The following is a 24,627-nucleotide window of genomic DNA, read 5'->3' as shown; positions in this document are numbered from 1 at the left end:
TAGCAGGCCACTGCAGAGAGCCCGCTCAGGCTCCCTGGAAGCACAGGGGCCTGGGGGACCTGGGGGTGGGTGGGCAGGGCCTCCAGGCCTCTGCAGGGCCCCCTGCCCAGGTCCCCACAGAGAGCTGGAGCAGGGACCCACAGGGAAGAAGGAAACAGAGTCTCCTCAGTGAGTCTGATGGGGAGGCAGAATCAACCCAGCCTCTGCCTCTGCCCACCCATCTTCAGGGCGGGGAACATTGGCTTTGGAAAAGCAGCAGGCCCGATGCCCTCGTTTTCTGGCTTTGTGACCCGGGACAAGTCCCTTTAATTCTCTGAGCCTTGGTTTCCTGATTTGTAAAATGGGGATTGTGAGGCCTATCTTGAAGATTTGCTATAACTGTAGTAAGCTCCTACTATGCGTAGAATTGCAGAGATACAGCAGGAGTCCAACTGACGGCTCTGCTCCCTCAGACACACCTTTTACAGGCACACAGTAGGTACAGCCTCATGGAACACCCAAGCTCCAGGTGCCCAGGCTGTCGTTGCCATCCCTCTTTGTTGAGCACCTACTACGTACCTGCCACTGTGCTGCACACTGCTCCCAGGAGGAGGCGCAGTTACCAAGTCTGAGCCCCCCATTGCCTCAGGTGGTAGAGACCCTAACTACCACTGCTGTGTCCCTTCCTCTACCCAGGCTGCCGGTTGTTGTCCTCCAAGAAGTATTTAAGACCCGCCCTCCACAAGTGCCATTTCTCACCTGTCAAGGCTTCTATTTAAAAATCCTCAGTGTCCCAGGGCCAGCAGGGTGAAGTCCAGCTCTGCACACAATCTCCACAGCCCACCTCTCTGGCCTGGGTTCATACCTTTCTGACCTGGCCACTGAAGCAGATGCTGTAGAGATCACCTGCCTCCACCCCCTGCAAGGAGCCAGCCCAAATCCCAACTGCCCATGCATCTTTGCCCAGTTACTCTCTCCAGAGCAGCACCTGTCCTAGGGGTTGCTTGCAAACGCCACCCCTTGTAGGAAGCCTTCCCTGATTGCTAGAGCCCACTCAACTCTGTCTCCCTACCTGGCTGCCTTCTGAGCTCCGCACTCTGCTTTAGATGTTTGGCACAGACTTCCTGAAATTAGGAATGTCATTCCACGTGTCCAAACTTCATCTTATCAAAAGGATCAATAAGATAAATGGCAGCCCTCCTGCTGCCCAAAGTTTTGGGTTCGAGTCCTGGCTCTCATTAACAGCTGTGTGACCTGGACCGTTATTTAACTTCTCTGAGCCTGGCTTCCTCATCTGTAAATCATGATTCTGATAATAAAAACTTCTGTCACATAAAGGAGATGTGATAGATAGCTTATTTGACAGGATGCCAGACACCATAGTGATGTCAAAGACAGTTTGTCCCTGTGGTTGATGCCTACTGGACAGTCTTCCCAGTGCCCGCCCTCCTGGACTTGGCATTCCCCTTCTGGGGGAACTGGCCCCACTGGTCCCTCTGGCTCTAGCAAAGGGTGCTTATCTTGTATCCCCACCCCTTGGCCATCAGATGATCAGTCGAGCGAGCATATGCTTAAAGCTCGGCCAATCAGAACTCTCCCTGGAATTTTCAAACTGGAGCTGGGAGAGGTACAGCTCCTTTCCACGGCTCTGAGATGTGGGGGGAGAAGGGGTTCCTGCCAGCAGCCATATTCCCTGGCATGGGAAGGGAGAGACCTGAGAGACTCATGTCAACTGGCGGAGACCAGAGGAAGAATGAGCGCGTCCTGGCAGGGGTGGAGTCCTGGGAGTTAGGGTCTCTACCACCTGAGGCAATGGGGGGCTCAGACTTGGTAACTGCGCCTCCTCCTGGCAGCAGCTGCCTCCAAGGCTCTGCTGCCTCCCTTCCTTTGAGAGATATTCTAAATCCTTCCCATAAAGACCCCTTTTTAACCGTGGTTCAGTCACTTAAGTCAATCTCTTTCATTTGCTTCCCATCGAATCCTGGCCAGCACAGAACCCCTCAGAACGCCATCCTTTCTGCATGCTCTGGTGACAGAAAGCACGGGCTTCCTGGATGGGACAGGGAAGTTGAAGGGGCCTCTGAGCTTCTCCTAAGGGTGCTTTCTGTTTTCCTCCCTCACAAAGAATATAATAGAAAGAAACTTCAGCTCCAAAGAAGGCCGTCAGCCATCAGGAAGGATTTCCCAACAGCCAGGAACGCTGGGCCCACCGAAGCTGGTGTTCAGCTAGGGAGTGTTGCCAGGGCGTGGCCTCTGGAGACCCGAGGTCTCTGGTGGTGCCCCAAGTTCCTTCTCTACCACTGGCCCACATCCAGGAGGCTGGGAGATTTCCAGGAAGTTGGGGGGCAGGCGGGGTCTTCATCAGGCCAGCGCAGGTCGGGGAGGCTGCCCTTCAGCTCCTGGCTGACCAGCTACCATCGCAACACATTCTCCAGGCTGCTCAAGGAAAATTGCCTCTCTAATTGGCTCTTCTCTCAAACAAGCTGTAATGAGGCTAAACTTCTTCCCCAGGGTGCTTAAACACCCTCAAACATTATGGATGCCATCTCAGCCCCTGCCACAGTCATTGTCCCTATCACAGCTAAGATGGGGGAAAGTGAGAACAGAGTCTGGCCCTGTGTGGCACTCAGGAGACCGCAGATGCTGCGCTAGATCAGAAGCCAAGGGGAGGGAACTTCAGGCAAGGAGCTGCAGTCTGAGCAGACACAGCCCTGTCCTTGGGAAGCCCCAGTCTAAGGTGGAGAGAGGGCTGACCTCGAGGAGCCCCAGGCTGAGGGGACAACAGCACTGTCCTCAAGGAACCCCAGTGTGAAGAGACACAGCCCTGCCGGGAGCACCGGTATGAGGAGAGAGTCCACTTCTCAGGAAGCCACAGTCTGGGGGAGGAGGGAGCCCTGTCCAAAAACCACACCCAGGGGAGACACAGCTCTGCTGTCAGGGAATCCCGATCTGAGAGGCCACCCCGAGCTCTCCTAAGGGTCCCCAAGGTGATGGAGGACACAGCCTTAAAGGTGGGGAGCCACAGGCTTCAGAAAGTACCAGCCCGAGGGAACACTCAGTCCCGCTGGCACTGCGGAGGCAGAGGGACGCTGCAAACTGAGGGCAGACGGAGCCTTCTCCTCAGGGAGCCCTCGTCTAAGGGGAGAAGCAAGGCAGTCCTCACAGAGCCCCAGGGAGTAGGGGGAGACCCAGTTCTCAGGGAGCACAGAGCCCTTCCCATCAGGGCTCTGAGGGGCGACGCAGTCTGAGGGGAAAGGCAGGCCTGACTCCCGGAAGCACCAGTCTGAAGGGAGACGCTGTCCTGTCCTAAGGAGAATCACTGCCATCGGGAACTCCCATCTGAGGGGAGACACAGCCCAGTCCTCAGGGGCTATCTAAGAGGAGACACAGCCCTGTGGTCAGCGAGCAGCAGTATGAGGGGAGAGACAGCCCTGGGCCCCGGGAGCCCAAGTCTGAGCAGAGAAACCGCCTGTACCCAGAAAGCTCTAGTCAGAGCGGGGACTGCCTGATTTCAGGTGACCCCAGTGTAAGAGGAGACACAGCCCTGCTGTAAAGAGCAGTGATCTGAGGGGAAGCAGCCCTGTCCTAAAGGGGACACATGATGAGGAGAGACACACTGCCACCCTCAGGGGGCCACAGCTGCAGGGAGACATGGCCAAGAGGGCAGACACTGCCATTAGAGAGCCCGGGTCTGAGGCGAGACCCAGGAAGGTCTTCCAGGAGATGCAGTGTGAGGGGAGAAACAACCCAGTCCTCACAGAGCCCCAGGACGAGGGCAGAACACCCAGGTCTCCACAGTCCGAGGGTCGACAGAGCCAAGGGAAGAAACAGCCCTGCCCCGGGGGCTCACAGACTGAGCAGGAGATTCAAGCTTTTCTCCATGGAACCCCAGTCGGGCACACGCAGCCCTGATCTCAGGGCACCCCGTCTGTAGGAGGAAGACAGAACCTCTGCACTAGGCAACGGCTGAGTCTGGAGAACTTACCCATGTCCGTAGGAAACCCCAATTACTGTGAGGACAGACCACTGTCCTGGCTCATGCTTTGGTGGTGGGTCCATCACCAAATGTTTTGAGCCCCTGTTCTTTGGAGGAGAGCTGCTCACCACCTGTAGGGTATGGACGATGTGGACACCCGCTTCTTCCAACCCACGGCTCCACCATCCCCGGGACGAATGAGAGCTCCATTCTCCTGCGGGCTCCCGCCTGGTGTCACCTGTGTCACTGTCCCCCACGTTCCACTACAGAGAGCTTAGCTACCTCATTCACCTTGATATCCCCAACACATCCAAAACAAGTGTAGCTGGGCAGCTGTGGGCTCCACAGCCATCACCATGACCAAGGGACAACTGGGTGGCCAGGGGACAATGATTTTCCCTATGGTGCAACTGGACAGCCCCTGGAGGACAAGAATCTGTCTTCTTAGGCTGGCCCTCACTCCTGGCTCAGCACTGGACATACAAAATACCTCCTGGTTCACGGGTGGATTCAGAAATAGGAAGTTGATATTCTCGGTAACGTATTGATTAGTTACGTTAGTGGTTAAAGACAAGAGCCATTTTATTTAGTCCCGATTCTGTGGCCAGTAACTTTGGCGGGTTCTGCCTGGGAGCAGTCATGTGGCTGTAGTCAGAGGCTGAGGTGGGCAGGATGGTCTAAAGGGACCTCACTGTCGTGTCTGGAAGTTGGAACTGGCTGCTGGCTAAACTTCGTGTCCCCAGCATCCAGCAGAAGAGCTGGGCTCCTTCCTTCACATGGAAGTTTCAGGGCATCAAGAAAGCTGGAAGGGAAGCTGCAGGCCCTGAAGATTTATGCTCAGAAGTTGCATGTGATCACTGTGCTGTACTGTACAGTGAAAGCCAGCCCAGATTCAATGAGCAGGAACAGACTCCATCTCTCTCTCTCTCTAATATTTTTTTAGTTGTAAATGGACACAACACCTTTATTTCATTTATTTATTTTTATGCAGTGCCGAGGATCGAACCCAGTGCCTCAGGGGTTCTAGGCAGGCGCTCTTCCACTGAGCCACAACCCCAGCTCCCTGCTCCACCTCTTGATGAGAGGAGATGCAAAGAATTCATAGCCATTTTAAATCTACTGTGTTATCCTGTTTATCTATTGCAGCTTAACAAACCACCAGAAATCTTAGCGACTTAAAACATTGACAACGTTCCTCTGTTCAGGAATCTTCCCTTGGTGCAGCGCTGGGGGGAGGGGCAGGTGCCTCTACTTCGCTCTGCACCAGGTGGAGTGGCTGGAAGGCCAATGGCTGGCATGAGCTAAAGCCCCTTTGCTCACGTCAGGGGCTGACCTTGGCTACGGGCTGAGACCTCATGTGGGGATGTCACCCAGAACCTCTCCATGTGGTCTTACCACGTGGCCTCTGCCTCGTTCCACCATGGCAACTAGGTTCCCAGGGTGAGCATCCAGAGAGGGAGGGGAGGAGCCGACGGACCCGGGGAGAGCTGGCTCACCTTCCCTGACCTGGCCTCGGAAATCGTGTGGTGTGACCTCTGCAGTTTTCAGCAGGTGGAGACAATCACAGCGCTGCTTGATTGCAAGAGGAGAGAGAATAGACCCACTTTTCCATGAGGAGTCGCCAGGTCACACCAGCAAGATAGAACTGGAAATGCTTCTGAGACCCATGCTACAAAATGAAAGTGACTACACAGTCTTTGCTTCTTCACTCACCCATTTATCAAACTCCTGGCACCCTCGCTGTGAGGTCTGTGTCTTCTCCAATGCTCTCTCCACTGAAGAGGCCCCAGGGCAGAGGCCAGTTCTTTGTTTGTTTGTTTGGTACCAGAAATTGAACGCAGGGGCACTTAACCACTGAGCCACATCCCCAGCCCTTTTTTGTATTTTATTTAGAGACAGGGTCTCCCTGAGTTGCTTAGGGCCTTAGTAAGTTGCTGAAGCTGGCTTTGAACTCGTGATCCTCCTGCCTCAGCCTCCTGAGCTGCTGGAATTATGGTGCCCAGCTGGGAAAGGCCAGCTCTGACGCCCATCTCATGCCCAGGAACAAGACGAGAGGGCAGCTTTCAGCATGGAAGATTCTAGTTAGAATGGAAGAAGGCTTTTCCTGAGCAAGGAACTGCTCTGAGATGCACTGTCTCGAGTGCCCTTGTCGCTGTCCCCCTTCCTCCATGTCCTCAGGCTCACTCAGGGAGGGAGGATGTGAAGGGGCCAATGGGCAAAGAGGACAATGAATGATCCAGAATCCCGTGTCGTTGGTGCTCTCTGCTTTCCTGCTTGGATGCGGGTTTGCTGGGCTTGCCTTATCCTCCCACTGGACAAGAGGAACCTGCAATCTGGGGCCCGGCACCTGCCACTGCTCTGTATTTAGTGTGCACTCCACATGTGCTCTTTGAATGAATGAGCGAGTGAAAACAACCCATAAGACTGTCGGGGGTCTCCGTCATCTGTTCTCACCTCTTACAGCAAAACACAGGTCACAGCTAGACACCTGGCACCCCAGAGCTAAGCACAGGTTCCCCGTCCCTGGAAGCCCGGAGCAGTCACCTACCTAAGCTTTGACCAGGGAGATGTGCCTGAGTGCCAGGGCAGGCGTGGGACCCTGGCCGGAGCTCCGAGAGGGAGAAGCAGGCCTGCTCTGGCCTCCCTCTGCCCTCCAGCTGAACTGTGATGCGACGGTGTGACATCGTGGACTAAGTGGTCAGAAGAGCGCTCCAGGGATGGCAGAGCAAACTTCTAGAAGGATCCTGGTTCCTGATATCCTGGAGCTGCCACGCCAGCCCCTGACTACTTATACCTGGACTCTGGGGAGGGAGAGAAATACAGTTCTATTTAATTTAGCCACTATTATTTGGGGCCTCTGTGAGCATCTGAGAAGGTGAATACATGCATGAGTGAATTCATAAGTAATGACTGACTGAGTGAATGCCTAATTGCTACTGTTGGGGTGACAGAAAAAATGTGTCATTTATAAAGTTTCAATGGTCTGCCAGTAAATCCGTCATCGAGGACTCCAGGCTTACCCCACCTCTGTGCACACCACGTTCAGTGTCGATCTTTGTCCCTGAGCTTGGTGCCTCAGGGTCACAGATGGCTACCATTGATCAGGTCATTACAACCCCACTCAGTCATGCCGTGGGCAGGAAGCAGGGGGAGGGTCAGGTGACAAGATAGGATTATCCTCCTGAATCTTTTTGTAATGGGGAAAAAACTTTCCCCAAAGCCCCCAGTCCCCTTGTATCTCATTGGCCATAACTGGGTCACATCAACCACTTCTAGTTATAAGGGAGGCTGGGAAATGAATAACTTAGTTTTTTTAAGCTCTGTAAAGGGACAAAAAAGTTGGTGGTGGGGGATGGCCGTGGCATTAGAAAACAGTCACAGTGACCCAGTGGGTAAAGGAATGAAAAACCTGTGTAGTAGAAAGAGGGAGAACTCCAGGCCAAGCTCCTGGAATAGACGGTGGAGCGGAAGGGCAACCCCAGGGCCTGGAGGAAGGAGGGAGGTTGGAGGGTCAGCGTGGGGGAGAGGGAAGAGGGATCAGCGTGGACAGGGTACCTGGAGCTGGGTCAGGGCAACTCATGCAGCCCTGGAGGAAAGAGACCTACCGTGACCAAGGAGGATACAGCTCCTGGAAAAGGGAACAGGGCTCAGTGAGCCTAAGGACAAGGCAATGCCTGTGGGGACAAAGGCACTGGGTCCCAGATGTGGGCAGTGGCCCCTGGATTGAATGTGTGTGGGACTCCATCCCTGCTAACCCAGAGATACGGACAACAAGCTGCCCAGGGCTAGTATTGGTGACGGCTCCCATGGCCGATCCTTTTCCTAATAGCAAACACCATAGAACACCAGAAGTCAGGGCTTTGAGGGATGTGGTGAAGCCATTCACCCAAATCCTGCCACTTCACAGCCTGGGGGATTGAGACCAGAGACAAAAGCAAGACGAAGTCCATGACAGAACCCGGACCAGAACCCAGACCCCAGGATGCCAGTGCCTGCCCCTCCCACTGGGCGTTACACTATTTCTCAAGGCAGAGTCACAGTCCCTGTGGAGTGAGGCCCAGGACACAGCCTGCGGTGTCCCTGCCTCCGTACTGCCACCGCCTTTCCCCCAACACGGCCCAGGAAGCAGAGGGGTGGGAGGGGTCAGTCCTGCCGGGCAAAGCCGGGCTCGGCTGCTTGGGAGGGAATTGATTCTCAGCAGCTGGGAGGACCTGACCCTGCTCTGATCTGAGGCCAACAGACCTCACACCCCTGATGGCCCGGAGGCTGTTCCATGGAGGCAGGTGGGTGAGAAAGTGACAAGAAGATTTGGGGAGACCTGGAGGTCCTGTGTCTGCAGGCTCTGGGCAAGGCGAGTTCCAGGCTGGTGGGGGGGGTACTTCCTCAGAGACACACCCTTCGCCAGAGGTGAGGGGTCTCCCACCTTCCTCCAGTCCTCCAGCCAGAGGTCACCAGGAGCTGCACACTCCCCCCGCCCCCATGCTCTCTCCACAGGACTCCCCAGCAGAGAAGTGACCTGTGTGTTTGTGGGGTGAGGGACTTTCTTTGCCCCCCAGCACACACACACACACACTGGGACTGAACCCAGGTGTGCTCTACCACTGAACCACATCCCTAGCCCTTTTTATTTTTTGTTTTGAGAAAGGGTCTTGATAATTTGCTGAGGTTGAACTTGAACTTGTGATCCTCCTGCGTCAACCTCCCCAGTTGGTAGGATTACAGACCTGCACCACCAGAACCGGCCCTTCTCTGCTTCTTGAGGTTTGGACGAAGAGCCTCAGATTCCCATCCTGCTGGGAGGAGAAGTGGGACTTTCCATCCACACAGCACTCCATCCTGGTCCCATCTCTGACCCAGGGTGAAAGGATGGAGGGACATCTTGGTGGAGACTCAGTACAGGCCCCACCTCCCTGGCAAGGCCAACCACCTCCAGGGAACCATCTGGATTTACAGGACCAGCCCAGTACCAGGGTAGAGGGTCCATCTCCGTGGGACAGGTGGGGCTTGGTGGAGGGTGGGTTTCCCCCAACTCCACCCCATCCCCCAACCCCAGTCCCTGCACCCTGCATTCTGCCGATTGTCCCCTGCCTTTCCTCTGACTTTGGCTCAGTTCTCCAGTGTTTCTGACACCAACCTACTCCGCCAGGGCCCGCCACAAACCCAGGACTCAGCCAGGCCCCGCCCTCCCGGCCGGTCCTCCGCAGCCCGACGCCACCGAAGCGAGCAGGCTGCCCGCCCCTGGGCACCGCGCCCGAGCCCGCGGTCCCCAGCCCCGTGCTCCGCTCCACCGGCCGCGGGCCGCTCGGCGCCCACGCACCCCGGGCGCCCAGCCAGGGCACGGGCTTTATCCCAAGCTCCCGCCACCTGCCTCCCTGTTGGCGGTCGTGGAGCCTGGGTCAGGGATTGGGGATGGGAAGGCGGAGCTTCCCACCTAGGCTGGGTAACGGGGTCCCAGTGTTGTCGGGGAGCAGAGGCAGACGCTCAGTCCTACAAACAGGCTGTGTCGCTGGACTTTCCATTTACCCTTTGGTGGGGGCCCTTTCTTGGCATTGCTTAAGAACACCCCACTCACTCCTGTCATTGAATCCAAAGCTGGTCAGACCTTCAAGTTCAAACTGCCCATTCCCTTTCCCAATTTACAGTGAAACAGGCCCAGAGAGGGCTGGCCCATTCAGCTTCACAACCCGGACCTCCAGCCAGCCACCCCTATTCGCAGAATGCTTTAGGCTCTCTGGGTTCAGTCTGTTTCTCTTCACCTCTCCCAGAACCCCCTCTCCATGCATTCAGGACTCCGTCTTTGACCCTGGTCTCCTACCCTAGTCACCAGGCAGAGACCAGCAGAGGCCTGCAGGGGCCAATGTCCATGGTAGGCATTGAGCTTGCTTTGTGTAGGGCCCTGTGCTGGGCTCTTGGGGGTCTTGGAGGACTTGCACAGGTCTGAGAAACTAGCAGCCTCTCTCCCCAGGGGGGGATAGGACCAGGCAGGTCAGCTGTTGGGGGATGCTGGAGAATGAAGGAGATTATTTTACTAATCTCCAGTCAGGCTACAGTAAGAGACATGTTAGATTTTTAAAAAAGAACTTCCTACCAGGAATGAGACAGTAACACAAGAGTGTGGGAACCTGGAAAGTTCTGGAAATTTCCCTGTCTACTCTTGGGAACCTCTAACATCAGGAAGAGCCATGCCCAGCAGCTCAGAGGCAGGAGGACCACAAGTTCAAGGCCAGTCTCAGCTATTTAGCTAGACTGTAAGCAACTTAGCTAGACCTTGTTTCAAAAAATAAAAAGGGCTGGGGAAGTAGCTCAATGGGAAAGCACCCCTGGGTTCGTCTTCAGTACCAAAAAAAAAGCCCTGGATGCCTCAATTTTCCTTCCTGGGCCCTGAGTCTGATGACTCTGGGGACAAGAGTGGGAAGGGGAGGGTAAAGACTGGGGAAGGCAGAGGAGCTGCCCCTCGCCCATCTTTGGGTCCCATCTCCTCTGGTGGCAGCAATCACTGACCCAGTGCATTTCAATTAGCCACTTGCCTGTCACTGATTGAATAGCCAAGGCTGCCACAGGCTTACACAAGTGGGCATGAGATACCCTGGCACATGTGCGAGCATACGTGCACATGCACACACATGCATACAATCCCTCTCTCTTTCTCACATGGGAGCGCGGAGCTGTGGGCATTACAATAAGTGTTAGCATTTGTCCCTGGGAGAGGTATTATTCTCCTTAGGAATTCTCCTATTCAAAACCTGACTTGATATCTCAACCTCCCAGGCTCTGGTCAACCCAACCCAATTCTCCCTCCCCTCCCAATTGTCTGAATATTTTTATTTGAATAAATCAGCAGGAAAAGGTTTCAAACCCAAAGCCCTTTCCCAAACTCTGTGATGTATAGTTACAAAAATAATGCTAATAACAGAAAATGACCTTTATTTCTAATCCATAGTCTTGGATGACTTCTGGCTTTTCTTTTCTCAAGAAAATAGATTTTTTTTCTGGTTATTAAAAATAATACAGTTTCAGGTAAAGATAGTCAAAGAATACAGAAACCCTAAAGAAGTGAGTCAGAAGACTGAAATTTCACCATCTGAGCTACTATTCTCATCCCATTGAATAGACTTTCAGACTTAAAAAAAAAAAAGGAGACACTCACATACACACAGATATTTTATACAAAAAGCGAGATGGTGTTAGGCATGTTCTTTTCTAGTCTGCGGTTCTCTCTTAAACGTATATTATGGATATCTTTAAATGGCAGCAGAGACTCTCACTGCATGGCACCTCGGCCTCCGATTCATGTTCTACTCCGCTTCTCCCCTCCTCCTGGACGAGAGTGAATTGGCGGGTGGTTCCGGGGAGCAGGGAGCTCCTGAGAGCAGTCTGTCTAGACAGAATGAGGCTCCCCAAAGTGTGGAGTCCACTCAGCTGAGTTTGGTTGACCTCAGGGGACCTCAGAGAAGCAGGAAGCTCACAACATTTTCAGAGAAGACCTAAACCACGGAAGAGACGGGGTGATGGATTCAGTGCTGGGATCCGCATTCGGGGGACCTGCCAAGTTGACCTCAGAGCAGGAAGCCACGCTGGGTGCTGCTGGGGCTGCGTGCCCAGGAAGATGGATTTGGGAGCAGGGGTTGGGAAAACAGTGTGGAGGGATGCCTCCGCCCAGGCTTGGGGTGACTTCAAGGAGAACAGCTTTGACTTTTTCTTGGATTTATTTATACCCAGCCTCTTTCTGAAAAGGTGTTACAGTCGCTTTCAACAAAGGACATATGCAAAAAGGTCAGGCAGCTAGAAATAGAAAAGCAGGACCAGGGACGATTTCCATCTGAAGGGAGAACTGGAGCCTGAGCCCCACAGGAAAGGACCCTCTTCTCCAAACCCCCCGGGGGCGATGAGCTGGCAGGACAAGCAGAACAATCCCCAAGGGGAGGACCAAGAGGGGGAATCTGCTGATGTGAATGAACACCACACCAGAAGTCAAACTTTAAAGTTGCTTCCAGGTCCTTCCCTTCCTGAATTTTATGAGCTAAAGTGACCCCATCATTTTTCTGAGCCTCAGTTTCCTCATCTGTAATATGGAAATTAAAATGTCTGAGTCATTATAAATAATACAAGGACTCTTTCTATAAATTACCTGACCTGCCTGGAGAGCTTGCTTTGGGACCTACCCTTGGACAGGGTCAACTGGAGGACGTTCATGGTGCACACTCTTCACTATGGTGCCCCTGAGAAAGGATGGTCACTAGAAGAGGCGTAGAGGAAGGAAGATGCAGGATAGTACATTTATGGGGACTACCAGACCCCCACCCCTGCTCAGTGGACCCACAGACTCTCTAGGAACAGCAACCTCCAGGTAGCTATGTCTTATATCCATGACCCCTTCCTCCAACTCAGCTGATGGATCAAAGGTGACACCTGACTCAAGAGCTGTCAATCAACAGGTTATTCAGTGATGTGGGTGTGACTGGACACAAAGTGTGGGACAGTCCAGTCAACCCTTCTCTAGCAAGGCTGAGTCAGTGGATGCTGGTGGCTGCCACCAAAGGTCCTGAGGGAGAGTAGGAGCTGAGAGGTCATGAAGCCTGGCAAGCGGAAGTCATGAGCGAACCGTCATGAGTCAGGAGAGGAACTGTGTGGGCGAAAAGACGCAGATGCCGGTGGTGGCTGAATCACCCCTGGTGGTTAGCTGTTGCTCTGCAACAAACTACCCCCAACCTCGGGGGCCTCAAACAATGGTCCAGCAATTATTTCATTATATCCCATGACTTTGTCAGTCAGGCATTTGGGTCGACTGGACCAGGCGATTTTTCTGTCACATGTGGCACCACAGAGGCTTCCAGCAGGTGGATGGCTGGAGGGTCCAAGGTGGCTCACTCCCACACCTTCTGGTGCATTGGCAGGGCCATCTGGAAGGTTAGGCTCAGCCGGGATGGTCAGCCAGGGCCCCTTACAGCACAGCAATCTCAGGGGAGATAGGCACATGGTGGTCCCTGGCTTCCCAAAAGAACACTTCCAGAGGCCTGAGTTTGAAGCCAACTCAGGTCACATTCTACTGGACAAGAAAGTCACTAAGAATAATCCAGATGCAAAGGGAAGGGAACTAGACTCTGCCTGTCTATAGGAAAACAAGAAGGGATTTTCAGCCATCTTTACCTCAGGTGGGGAGCCGACTCCTGTAGCCAACGGTCTAGAGCAACTGGGAACCCAGGAAAACTGTCTTCGTCGCAACTTCCATTTGGATTTCAGAGTGTCTATCCCCTTGTTGTGTATATCCTCACAATAACTCCTATACAGGAGTGACCTTGGGTGGGTCTTTTCTTGTATCCAGGGGACCAGCCCATGGCACTGGTGGGTTCCAAACCATTAGAAGACATATCTCAGGTGTGGTGGGAAGAATCTGTCTACACGAGAGCTGCTGAGACTCAGGAGTTCCTACTTTTTCTCCTTTCTCAACCTCACTTTCTCCATCTGAAACTTGAAGTAAAATTATCTGCTCTCTCCACCAAAGTCACTGCCACCAGGTAACAAGAAAGACTCTCTCCCTGTCATTTCCCAGTCTCCCTGTAGTTCACATCATGACACCCATGTAGGCCCTTGATTTGGGTCACTCTGCAAATGCTCATGGGAGGGTGGATTTCCCTCCTCACCCCTGGCCCCCATGACCCTGGTGATCCCATTTCTCTGAAGGGAAACATGGAGTAGAGGGTTGAACTTGAAGGACCTCCCAGCTCTGCCATTCTAGAATCCTGAGAGGTCTGGGATAAAGACAAAGGCTGACAGAAAATGATTTGGGTCAAGTATACAGGTGGCTAGTGGGAAATGAAGGATGCAGCCCCAGCAGGGCACAGGGTCCGGTTTCTGGGGCCAGAACAGGGATTTTGAGGAGAGCCACTCTGAGCACGGAGGAAGGTCGTGGCTGCGGTACTGAGCGGCATTTCAAGCCGACCTCACTCCTCTGTCCTCCCCTCCTGAGCCTCCTAGGTCTTTCATTCCCCCAGGCCTTGAGCAGACCCTAGCACCTCTACTCGGAAGACTCCCTCACCCCTGCAGGTGATTCCCATCAATCCTTAGGTCTCCCCTAAGTATTTCTCTTAGAGATGTCTTCCCTGAAGCCCCAACCTAAATAAGGACCCTCAGTCACAGCCCTAATTAAATTCATATTTATATGTTTCTTGGTATAATTGTCAATTTAGCATCCATCTTTCCCACTAAACAAGAGTTTCTGTGATGGCCATCTAGGGTTGGTGTTTGTGGAATGAATAAGTGAACAAGGACCCTAAGTTCACTGCAAGCACACCAGGTGCTGGCCTTCACTGTCCAGGTCACAGAGCAGGATCCATGAGGGCGGTGCTGAAGGGAAGAAAGGCTACCCGGGGAAGGAGTCCCCGCCCCGTCCCTCCGCCTGCCCAGGCCCACACACAGCCAGACCCCAGCGTCGCAACACTGCAGCTTTATTGATTGAAACAACCGCGTCCGCAACTAGAGGTTACATTGGGGGCTTGGGGGGTGGAAGAGGGGCAAATGGAGAACAGAGGCTGGGTTGGAGACAGAGAGCAAGGCAAAGGGGTGAGGACGGGGTCGCGTGACTAAAAAAACAACCCCAATACATTTCACCCATGGGTAAGGGGTCTCCTGTTGTGCTTTTACCTTGGTGTTAGGATGGGCTGGGGGTCAGATGCTTGGGCCTGGGCGTGAGGGGTTTTGGCTTTTCTCCCAAGTCTTTGAGGCCTCAGGGCTAGAGCAGTTCCCTCCTTCCCTGTCCCCTCTGAGATGGGGATAAGGGTCTTGGTGAGCTAGCCATCCTGGGACAGGTAGGATGGAGACCTCTGGAGCAGAAGGGCCTGCAGAGTTGGATGGGGATTATGTGGGCAGCCGGGAGGAGGGTACTGGGAAGGAGGGCATTCCCGGGAGGGCCCCTGGGAATCAGGCAATGTGGGGGGAAGGGGTGGGGAGGGGCCGGTGCCATCCCTCGATCTCAGCGTTCTCACCTGTACAGTGGGGATACTGGATCACTAAGGTCTCTCCCAGTTCTAAGGGTCAAGGGGTCCCCAGAAAAGAGTTGATCCTGCCCCAACACACACACACACACACACACACACACACACACACGCACATGCACACGCGCACACACACGCACAGCAGAGAGGAGGGGGTTTCCCTGCCTCTGGAAGCAGAGAGGGCTCCCCTGAACCCAGAACCCAGCTTCAACCACTGTTCCTACAGGGACTCTCCACAGCAGGTCCACCCTCACACTCCTGGGAACAGACCCTGAAACCCCCCTCCACTCAGCCTCCTTCATTGTCTGGGAGAGGAAAGCCCCAAGAATCCTGTCTTCAGAGCCCTGGGGGGCGGTCGAAGGATGAGGGCATGAGGATGCGCGGAACTTCATCCTGGTCCAGGCTCTCGTGGAGACGGAGGGAGGGGAGAAGGCGCCTGGAAGAGGGCAGCAGCTACGGCCTCCACGGGCAAAGGATGCCAGCCTCCACGAGGCACCAGGCCTCCTGTTGATGCGGGAGTGGGAGGCGCTCTGGCCCAGAGCAGGAGTCCAGATCAGGGCCAGTAACATCTGTGGCACTCTGGAGACAAGGCCGTTTGTCCCAGCTCCCAGAGCATTTCTGGCAGGAAATCCCAGCAGCAGTGATGGCCCAAAGGTGACACCTCAGGGCCATAGTACCTGGTTTCCAAGACTGGCTCTGCCTAAACGGGCTGCGTGACCTCGGGCCCCTCTCTGAGCTTCAGCTTCTTTATTTGCACCATGAGGGGTTTAGACTTCTGAGGCCCATCTGGCCCTGATGGCCTGAGTGGTGGCTTCCAGAGCACAGGGAAAAGAGAATGAATGGCAAAGTAGTGCTGGACCCACCCAAGGCCCAAGGGGGCAGGCGTGTGCCAGGAGCAGGCTGGGCGCCCTAACCAGCACCCCAGGAGTTGTCTGTGGGCCCAGCAGCACATCAGCCAGGCAAGACTCCCCATCCATTCCGTTTCTTGTCCTGGGAGTCCCTTTTCCTCTAGACACCAACCTGGAGGGGAGAGGGGTAGGAGGGTCCCAACACCCTGAGGGTTGACTCTGGACTCCCCACTTTAAGGCCACAATATGCCTCAGTCACCCTGACCCAGAGGGTGAGGCTGCCCCTGGGGAGATGCACTGGATCCAGCCAGCCTGGTCTCCCCAGGGCCTGGGGTATTCACGGGCCACTACCAAGACACTGACACACAGATGCACGAAGACACACGGCTAAGTGACATTTATACAGATAAATGTCACACAGACACAAACACTGACACACAAGTCACCCAGAGATACACAAAGCACTCAGCGCACACGCAGACTGGCATAGACTGGCACGCGCCTGGCACTCAGGCATCGCCAGCACATGCCGCCACCCGCTCCCCACACACCTACCGGCACTGCGCACAGACACATGCCAGCCTCAGTTGCTCACACATGAGCACCTTGGCGTCTCAGCAGACATGCATTGTAACCCCAGGGCTGCCCCCAACTTCCGAGAAGGTCCCCTCTCTCCAAACAGACCTGGGCAGGGGCGATGCAGCCAATGCCTGCTGTGACCCCTCTGTATCAGGTTCTGTGGATACAGAGGCAGACGAGGGAGAAAAGTCCCCGTGATGGAGCAGACAGGGCAGGGGACATATCTGAGGGGAGTAGGCCTAGGGCTCTGTGGGAATTCCAAGGAGGAAGCCCTGGGGGCTCCAGCACGGACTCCAGCAAGGGTACAGAGGAAGCCTCTGGAAGTGAGAGGCCCGCAGTTCCCTCTCTTGGGTTCTCCCGAAGAGCTTTTCACCATTTCTGAAGCCAGGCTGCCCTCCAGTTCCATTCGATCAGAACCTCTGGGCCGGACCCAAGCATTGGAGCTGTTTAAAAGACCCTGGTGGTTTCATTGTGCAGCCAGGGCTAGGGGCCAGGGGTTTATAGCATCCGTTCTGCTGGGCAAAGCCTGCAGAAGTGCTTCCCATACTGGGCTGGCTTGTGCCAGGCACGAGCAGGGACAGGGGAGAGGGGTCAGGAGGCTCAGAGGAGGAGCTCACAGTCTAGTCGGGGCAACAGATTCTGCACAGATGGGACAATTAAGGAACAATACCCGGCAGGCGTGATGGAAGCGTGTGCTGGGAACCTGGAACGGCTCACTTCAGACTGAGGCCTTGGATGGGCCAGGAAGGCAGCCACACTGCTTGGGTATCAGGAGGCCCCACTGCAGCCTGGCCCGGCCACCCACCAGCTGTTGGTGATGATGATAACATAGGCCTGAAAGAGCCTGGAGCCCGGAAGCATTTGCCATGGTCCCCGCCTGCTCCTGGCACTGCGGTGCTGCCCAGGATCCAGGTTCGCTCTTTGCAGCTGTCCCCACCAAATGCTCCAGGAGGAGCTCGTGACACCCTCACCAAAGGTGCTCACATTCACTAGGGTCATCTGTTAAGCTCCGTCATCCATAGGACGGGAAGGGGGATTTGGGGCTGAGGCAACAGCAGTTCTAGACTATGGAATAGGACTGGAAGGGGTCAGCTTGGCTCGCGCTCCCACACATGCATGTCACCCGTGCAGATGGACATGCGCACTGACATACACCGGCACTCAGGGACAGGCTAGACCCAGCCTCTGGGATCACTGCACACACAGACCCATATTTGCATATGCTGCTGCCCAGATTTGTGCCCACAGTTGTGCAGGCACGCGCACACACCCACACCCACACACATGCACGCACGCACGCACTTGCACACCCACGCGCAAAGACTCATCCTGGAAGGGGCGGGGACTCCTCTCTCCTGTGGAGGGCTGGGTGGGCAGCTCAGGGGTGATGTTGAGGAGGAAAGATCTAGATTCCGTCCTGTCCATCTCAAGCTCCAACCAAGACCTAGAGACAGGGATCCCTTTTACAGCTCCCAGGGGACAAAGGGACTGGAACTATCCCACCCTTCACCCCCAGCTCTACAAACTCATCCTCCTTCACTGGCCCTGGGGTGAAGGAGGCCCACTGGACAGGGCTTTGCCTGCCCTCCGAGCCACAGCACCCTGTCAGACCAAAAATAGAAGAAATGGGGCTCCACTCCCAAGTCCAGTGTCCTATACAGGGGCATGAAACCACAGAGGCAGGGCCTCTCCTCTGCCACGCCCCGGTCTCCTCTGAGTCCCGGCTGGGGCTGAGGTTAGGGTGGGGACTGTGCTCTCAGGAGTCCAGCTGCAGGTGGGGGTGGGCAGGTGGGTGGGGAAGGTGTCAGTCTTCACACTGCGCAGGCCCGAGACCCTGTGCTGCGTCCCTTCAAAGGGGGCACAGTGAGGAGGGAATATGATGTCCCAGAAACAGGCCAGGGGGCCTGGGGTGACTGGGGTCTCCACCATCCAGCCCTGCCTCTGAGAAGAGCTGCGTGCAGCAGGTGTCCCACCTTCTTTGCCATCTTCTGGACAAAGGACAGTCACAGAGCTCACAAAGTCCCACTTGGCCCTCCTCTGACCCCTGCTTTCTCCGTCCTGGGGAAAGTCTGACCAGGGCAGAGCTCCCTTGTCTGGCCACTCTTCTGGCAAAGCCACCCGGCTGGAGTTCGGCCTTGAGTTAGGGGACAGCAGGGAAGGTCAGAAATATACCACGAGTGCAGCCAGGACAACGCCAGTGTCGTGCCGAGGTCCCTGGGGTGGCGGACGCCATTCAGGCAAGTCCCCTGTCTCTGCAGTAAAGAAGGTGCTGGCAGGTCGGATAGAAACTTGTGCTTTAATAGATCTCTGTGTGTGAGTGTGAGTGTGTAAGTGTGTGCGTGTGTCAAACAACCGTCTCCAGGGCCTCGGCGCCGGGCCTCAGGTCCTTGTTCGCTGCGCATCCTCGCAGCCAATGCAGGCCCCCTCCCTGGCAAGCCGGCCCTGCCCCTGGGCACCCCGGCTGGCGGGGGGTCAGTCTTTGGTACGATGTGGACACTTTGGTGTGCCGGGGGCGGGGGGCACGCAGCTCTCATCATCTCTGCAACGCCAAGAGGAAGATGACCATGGGCCCCCAGAGCTGTGGGCCGGACTGGCAAGGAGCTCTGCTGCCCGGCATCACCACCACTGTGACAGGAGAGAGAGGAGACAGACCAGGAGCTCCCGTCAGCTCTGGTGAGGGAAGGGGGTGGCAGACAGGCTGGCTACTCTGTCCCATCTCTTTGGGGGGCCCAAGGGTGGGCACTCAATGCAGATGTGAGGTGGCGTGGCTCCAGGGTTCACAGCCTGCAGGGTTCATGCTCACTAAGACGCAGAGCAATTTACTGCACCTCGGTGGGCCTCAGTTTCCTTGTCTGTAAAATGGGCCTCACCGTTCAAGTGCAGCTGTGAGCGTAAGTGGCACATGCATGCACAGGTTTCTGTACCTTGCCTGGTACCTAGTAATCCCTCAGTCAACTGGCAGTGTTAGAGGTGGCAACACCTGGCCCCCGGAAGGCACAGGTTCACACCTGGAGCCACAATACTCAGGTGCTCAGACACAGGCACCAGAGGTATCTGATTCTGTAAGGACCTCGGCGGGTCCCAAGGAGGGCAGGACCCAGTATTTCTCACTCTCCTCCATGAGCCCTGCCACCCGAGTCAAGGGGGCCAGGATGGGTGCACCTTCACACCGGCACTCTGAACCCCATTCAGACAACCCTCCCCCAGCAGACGGACGCCTGCTCACACGGCACCCACAGACTCGGCTCCCTCACCCCCTTCCCATCTTGCACCTTTATTGGGATCCATCTGCTTCCGGGGACACTCTCCTTTCTTCAGTGTGACGTCATCTATGGCAATATCCCCCAGGTAGCCCGAGCCTCGAACCCCCTCAAAAATAATCTGGGGTGGGGTCAGAGAGCAGGGAACAGGAGATGGGGATCTGCCAGGCACCAGGGACCCCCGCTCCGACCCCTTCCCCTGAAGGAAAGCCCTACATCCTTCCGGTTTCCTCCTTGGACCCCCGGGGAGCAAGCATGAGGCCATCCTAAGTTCTTCCCCCCCAGTATACCCCCCAAGCCTGGGAGCAGCCTCTGGACCCAGGGGACTCACCTGGAAGGGCCCACTGGGGTTAATGGGCACATGTGCCTGCTGCCACACGTTGCCCTTATTGCCACTGAGGGACCAGGCATGCGTGTCCAGAGCCCCTTTGTTCCGGGACCGCACAAGGAGGTTGAGGGAGCCTGTGGCAGGTGAGAAGAGAGGGGACAGTGAGGTCAGCAAGGACACCCTTACCTGCCCGTACCTGCCAAGCCACCCACACTGCTGCCTCTGCTGGAGGGGACCTTTCCCGGGCCCCTGGCCCCACCCTGGTGTGACATGCCTCTGCCCTGGTGAGCAGGGGACCACAGCGGGGAGGAGAGGACGGCGGCAGGATGTGAGTTCATGCCTCTCCTTCCCTGCTTGTCAACTAATCTGACCACATGCCACCGTCCCTCGAGGCGGGGAAGCCTCCCAGGCAGGGGGACCTACACCTCAGCACAGAGCAGACTGCAAACGGCACGGACGCGCACCACAGCAGACGTGACTTCTGCACACAGGGCAAGGGACTTGCGCTTTTAAACACTTATTTAAAAATACTTAAGTGAATAAAGGTAGCTCTTCCAACCCTCAACTCCTCTAATGCTGATGCTTGGAACAAAGGTTAAAAAAATGTTGATTTAAAAAAAAAAAAATTAGTCCACATGCTACATAGTAGTAACTGACAGCGAGATTTTGGAGGCATTGGCCTGGAGGCGCGGAGCCCATCTGCCCACAGCCTCGGGGATCTGGAGTCCTAGGGGAGCTGAGGGGCGTAGAACAGAAGGAGGGGTCATGGCTTGGCTCAGAGCACCCAGGCGGTGCCAATGGCCTCTCCCGTCTCTTCCAGCCCACCTCCAGCCCCCAGTGACATGAAAGACCTGGCTCTAAGGGAAGGGGAATCAATCTTAGATGGTGCCTGGTGGCTGGCATTTCCATGGCGCTGCCCACAGACAAAGCCATACCATCTGTGACACCAGATAGACCTACCCCCCAGTGGGGGGAGCCACCAAATGTTACCTGCCTGGATTGAAAAGAGTTGGCAGGGACCAAGGAGAGTCGGCGAGACACAAGGTCTGGGGACAGCTGGTGCCCAGAGCTGCCAGGCATGGTGGGAGAGGTGGAGGGGGTGGGGGGGAGATCAAGACAGTAAGAAGCACCCTCCCCAGCAGGAGAGTCAGGCCGAGGAGCACCAGTGGAACTGGGGTCATGCTGACTTTGCAGGACTCAAGCCCGAACGTCTTTTAGGGTCCTTATTAGCCCCAAATGGATCACTCCCTCTTCCTCGCTCAGAGATCAGTCCGCCAACCCCCTGGGGTCCAAGGACAAGCGCCGTGCCTTTTCTTCCTCCTCCACCATGGGGCACCCAAGGACCCGATGGGGAATCTGCTTTTTCACTGCTCAAAACAATCTAACAAAAGACTTTCTGTCCACTTCTCAGCACTCCATCAGGTACAAGGTCCTCTCTGCTCAGGGGCTTCCTGACATCCCCCCACAGGGGTCAGCCAGAGCCCAAGACCCTCAATCTCTTTGAAGAGTGGATTGCTCACTATCTTCCTCCCTGTCTTCCTTGTCACCTCCAGAGTCAAAAAGAGCCACATGCTGATGTCAGGATAAGTCACTGGCTTTTCCCTCTGCTGAAGATGCCCTCCCCCACCAGGTACCCCCTAACCAAATCCTTCTCAGTCTTCAAGGCATCTCTGAAATGCCCCTTCCTCCAGGAAGTCTCCCTAGGCTCCAGCCGGGAGCCTGCTATCCTGCCTATAAACTCGGAGTCTATCAGCGGCAGCTCCCCACGCGCAGGCCACCATCTGCTCTGTGAGGTGGCAACCCGTGGGTACCACAGCCTCCGTCCCTACTGACTCAGGCCAATGCCTATCAGTTCTCAGTAATTAAATGTCGAATGAAGAATTTTCCATGACTGTCATCAAGGCCTTTCATAGAACCTCAGGGTTGGAAGTCACCTGAGGTGTCATCAAGTCCCAGCCTTGCAGTCATTCATTCATTTAACTAATGGAGCACTTCTGGGTGCCAGGGAATGTCTAGGCACTAGAATGAGACAAAGATCCCTGCCCTCATAGGCCTCATGTTCTCCTGATGGAAAAGAAGAGAGGTGATTTAGGTGGGGTGGCCCAGGACCTCTCTGAGGAGACCTGAGTGAAGGGAGGGACCAGTGTTCCAGATCGGGAGCTGGGGCATCTACGGCCTCTAAGCCAGGAAGGTGCCTTAAGTTTGGCCAGAGCCAAGGAGCAGCAAGTAAGGTCGGAGCAGTAGGCGGAGGCTGGATCAGGCATGGAAGATCTGGAGAAGAGGGTGGTGGGGAAGCTTCGGGGGTCCTGAGCAGGGGAGTGAGATGATCTGGGACAGCGGGCCCCTCCACAGCACTGCTGCAGGGCAGCTCTCCTGTCCAGGGCAGGCTGCTCACCATCCCCCCAGGTAGCACGCTCCTTGGCTGGTCAGAGCTGAGGCTTCTAAACGGTCTCCCTTTGGTGGGACTCCAATCTGCCTCTTGGAAGCATTTGCTGCCTGCTGTCCATTCTACCCACTGGGGAACCCGGAGCAAGATCTGCCTGTCACACAGACTGTCCCCTCAGGCTTTCTGTCTCCCTGTTCATGAGACCAGATCCCCCAGACTCTTACTGGACCCAACACACTCCTCCAGGCACTGGTTTGCCTCTCCTGAGCTGAAGGTGACCAACTGTCCCAGTGTACCTGAGACAGAGGGGATGTGGTGATGGAACCAGGAGGGACCAGGGCAAACCTGAACAAACTGGCACCTCTAACTGGGGAAGTCGAGTGGAGACAAGAGGGCTGGGCAGGCCGGGCGGGGCCATCCTGTGACCCGCCTCACCTGCCGCAGAGGAAACTTCTCCAAAAGTTCACACCCATCGTGGGAGCACTGGCCTGTGTGGATGGCAGGGGCCCCATGGTTGCGGAACCTCCCATCCACCCATCTCTTCATCAGCCCAGCTCCGCCCAGGGCTCCAGCTGTGGAGACGCCTCCAGGATGACCCTGCAGGTCGCGCACACTTAAAGTCACCCCTACTAAGAGCAGAGGAAAACGACAAGAAGATTTCTGTGGACTGGAGAGGAATGCCCTCCAAGGAAAGGAGAATGGGGAAGGTTTGTGAGTGCGTGTGTGTGTGTGTGTGTGTGTGAATAGGTGAGTGTATGTGAGTGTGTGTGAGTGTGTGTGTGAGTGTGTGTGTGTGTGAGTGCGTATGTGTGTGAATTGGTGAGTGTGTGTGAGTGTGTGTGAGTGTGTGAATGGGTGAGTGTATGTGAGTGTGTGTGAGTGTGTGTGTGTGAGTGTATGTGAGTGTGTGAGTGTGTGTGTGAATGGGTGAGTGTATGTGTGAGTGTGTGTGTGAGTGTATGTGAGTGTGTGTGTGAGTGTGTGTGTGTGTGCGTGAATGGGTGAGTGTATGTGAGTGTGTGAGTGTGTGTGTGTGAGTGTATGTGAGTGTGTGTGTGTGTGAGTGTGTGTGTGTGTGAATGGGTGAGTGTATGTGAGTGTGTGTGAGTGTGTGTGTGAGTGTATGTGAGTGTGTGAGTGTGTGTGTGTGTGAGAATGGGTGAGTGTATGTGAGTGTATGTGTGAGTGTGTGTGTGAGTGTATGTGAGTGTGTGAGTGTGTGTGTGTGTGTGTGAGTGAATGGGTGAGTGTATGTGAGTGTGTGAGTGTGTGTGTGTGTGTGTGTGTGTGAGTGAATGGGTGAGTGTATGTGAGTGTGTGAGTGTGTGTGTGTGTGTGTGTGTGTGTGTACACGCATGCACACTTTGCTTCTAAAGGCATAAAGCATCCCTGGAAATTTGCCCCCTGGTCTGGTCTATTGATTGTCTCTGGGGAAGGGGTCTAGGTGGCAGAAGGACTGGGAGGGACATTCTCATTCTGTCCGCTTTGAATCGTTTGACCCAGGCGAAAGACACTGCCTTTCCCATAAACAAACAAGCCAAAGTGTTAACAGTCATCACTTCCTTAGCAGAACCCCCTAGGGCCAGGCCGCAGGCGTCGGCCAGCCTCCCTCTGACCGAGCTGTCTTGGCCTCACTGTGCCCACTGTGACAGTGGTCCCCAACTCCTATCTGATGCCATTAGTTGTTTGATGTCTGTCCCTGCCCCTTGGCTGCAGGTGACAGGAGAATGGGAAACTCATCCATCTCCAGCTCTGCAGCACCTGATACCTGCACAGCAAGTGATGGCTGAACTGATGAGTTCATGGATTAAAGTGACACCCTACTAAAGCCATCTCTTCCCAAACAGCATTCCTTAAGTTTATTCTCACACTTAGGAAGCAGAACTTCCTCTCAGGTCTCATAAAGAGCACCCTTCCAAACCCAAGTGTAGGACTTGGGGAAGTCACCCTGACATGGGTGGCTGTGCTGTGTGGTCTTGGGCAAATGCTTAACCTCTCTGAGTTGTATGGACATCGTCTGGCATCTGGCAGGAGCTCAGTATATGCAAATGCTCGGTTGTTTCTCCATCCCCTGCACAACGTCCATCTCATCCTGGGAGACCCTTTTTATGCACTTAGGAAGCTGTGATCAACTCAAAACCCCAGAGAGCTGAGGTTGTCTTCTCCCCTTGCCAATCCTCTGCCCACATCCCCTCCAAGGACCTGTGGTTGAGCCAAGTGGGGAAGTCAGGGCCTCACGTGGGCCAGCCCCTGACCTCCTGTGGCCCCTCTTCCCTCCAC

The 24,627-nt window shown here is 55.2% G+C and overlaps 1 protein-coding gene across 1 annotated transcript in view; it reads right to left on the bottom strand.

The window, feature by feature from the left end:
• Positions 1-14,384: 14,384 nt before the first annotated feature.
• Positions 14,385-24,627, bottom strand: part of Mdga1 (MAM domain containing glycosylphosphatidylinositol anchor 1) — a 60,893-nt gene continuing 50,650 nt past the window's right edge. The window contains 3 exon segments of the mRNA XM_047559571.1: positions 14,385-18,998; positions 19,646-19,754; positions 19,965-20,095. Coding sequence (XP_047415527.1) covers positions 18,907-18,998; positions 19,646-19,754; positions 19,965-20,095 — 332 coding nt within the window. The 3' untranslated portion in view covers positions 14,385-18,906.

Source organism: Sciurus carolinensis, chromosome 7 (assembly GCF_902686445.1).
Source record: "Sciurus carolinensis chromosome 7, mSciCar1.2, whole genome shotgun sequence".
NCBI lineage: Eukaryota > Metazoa > Chordata > Mammalia > Rodentia > Sciuridae > Sciurus > Sciurus carolinensis.
Note: the sequence above shows the minus strand (reverse complement) of the source record. Positions and strands in the feature narration are given on the sequence as shown.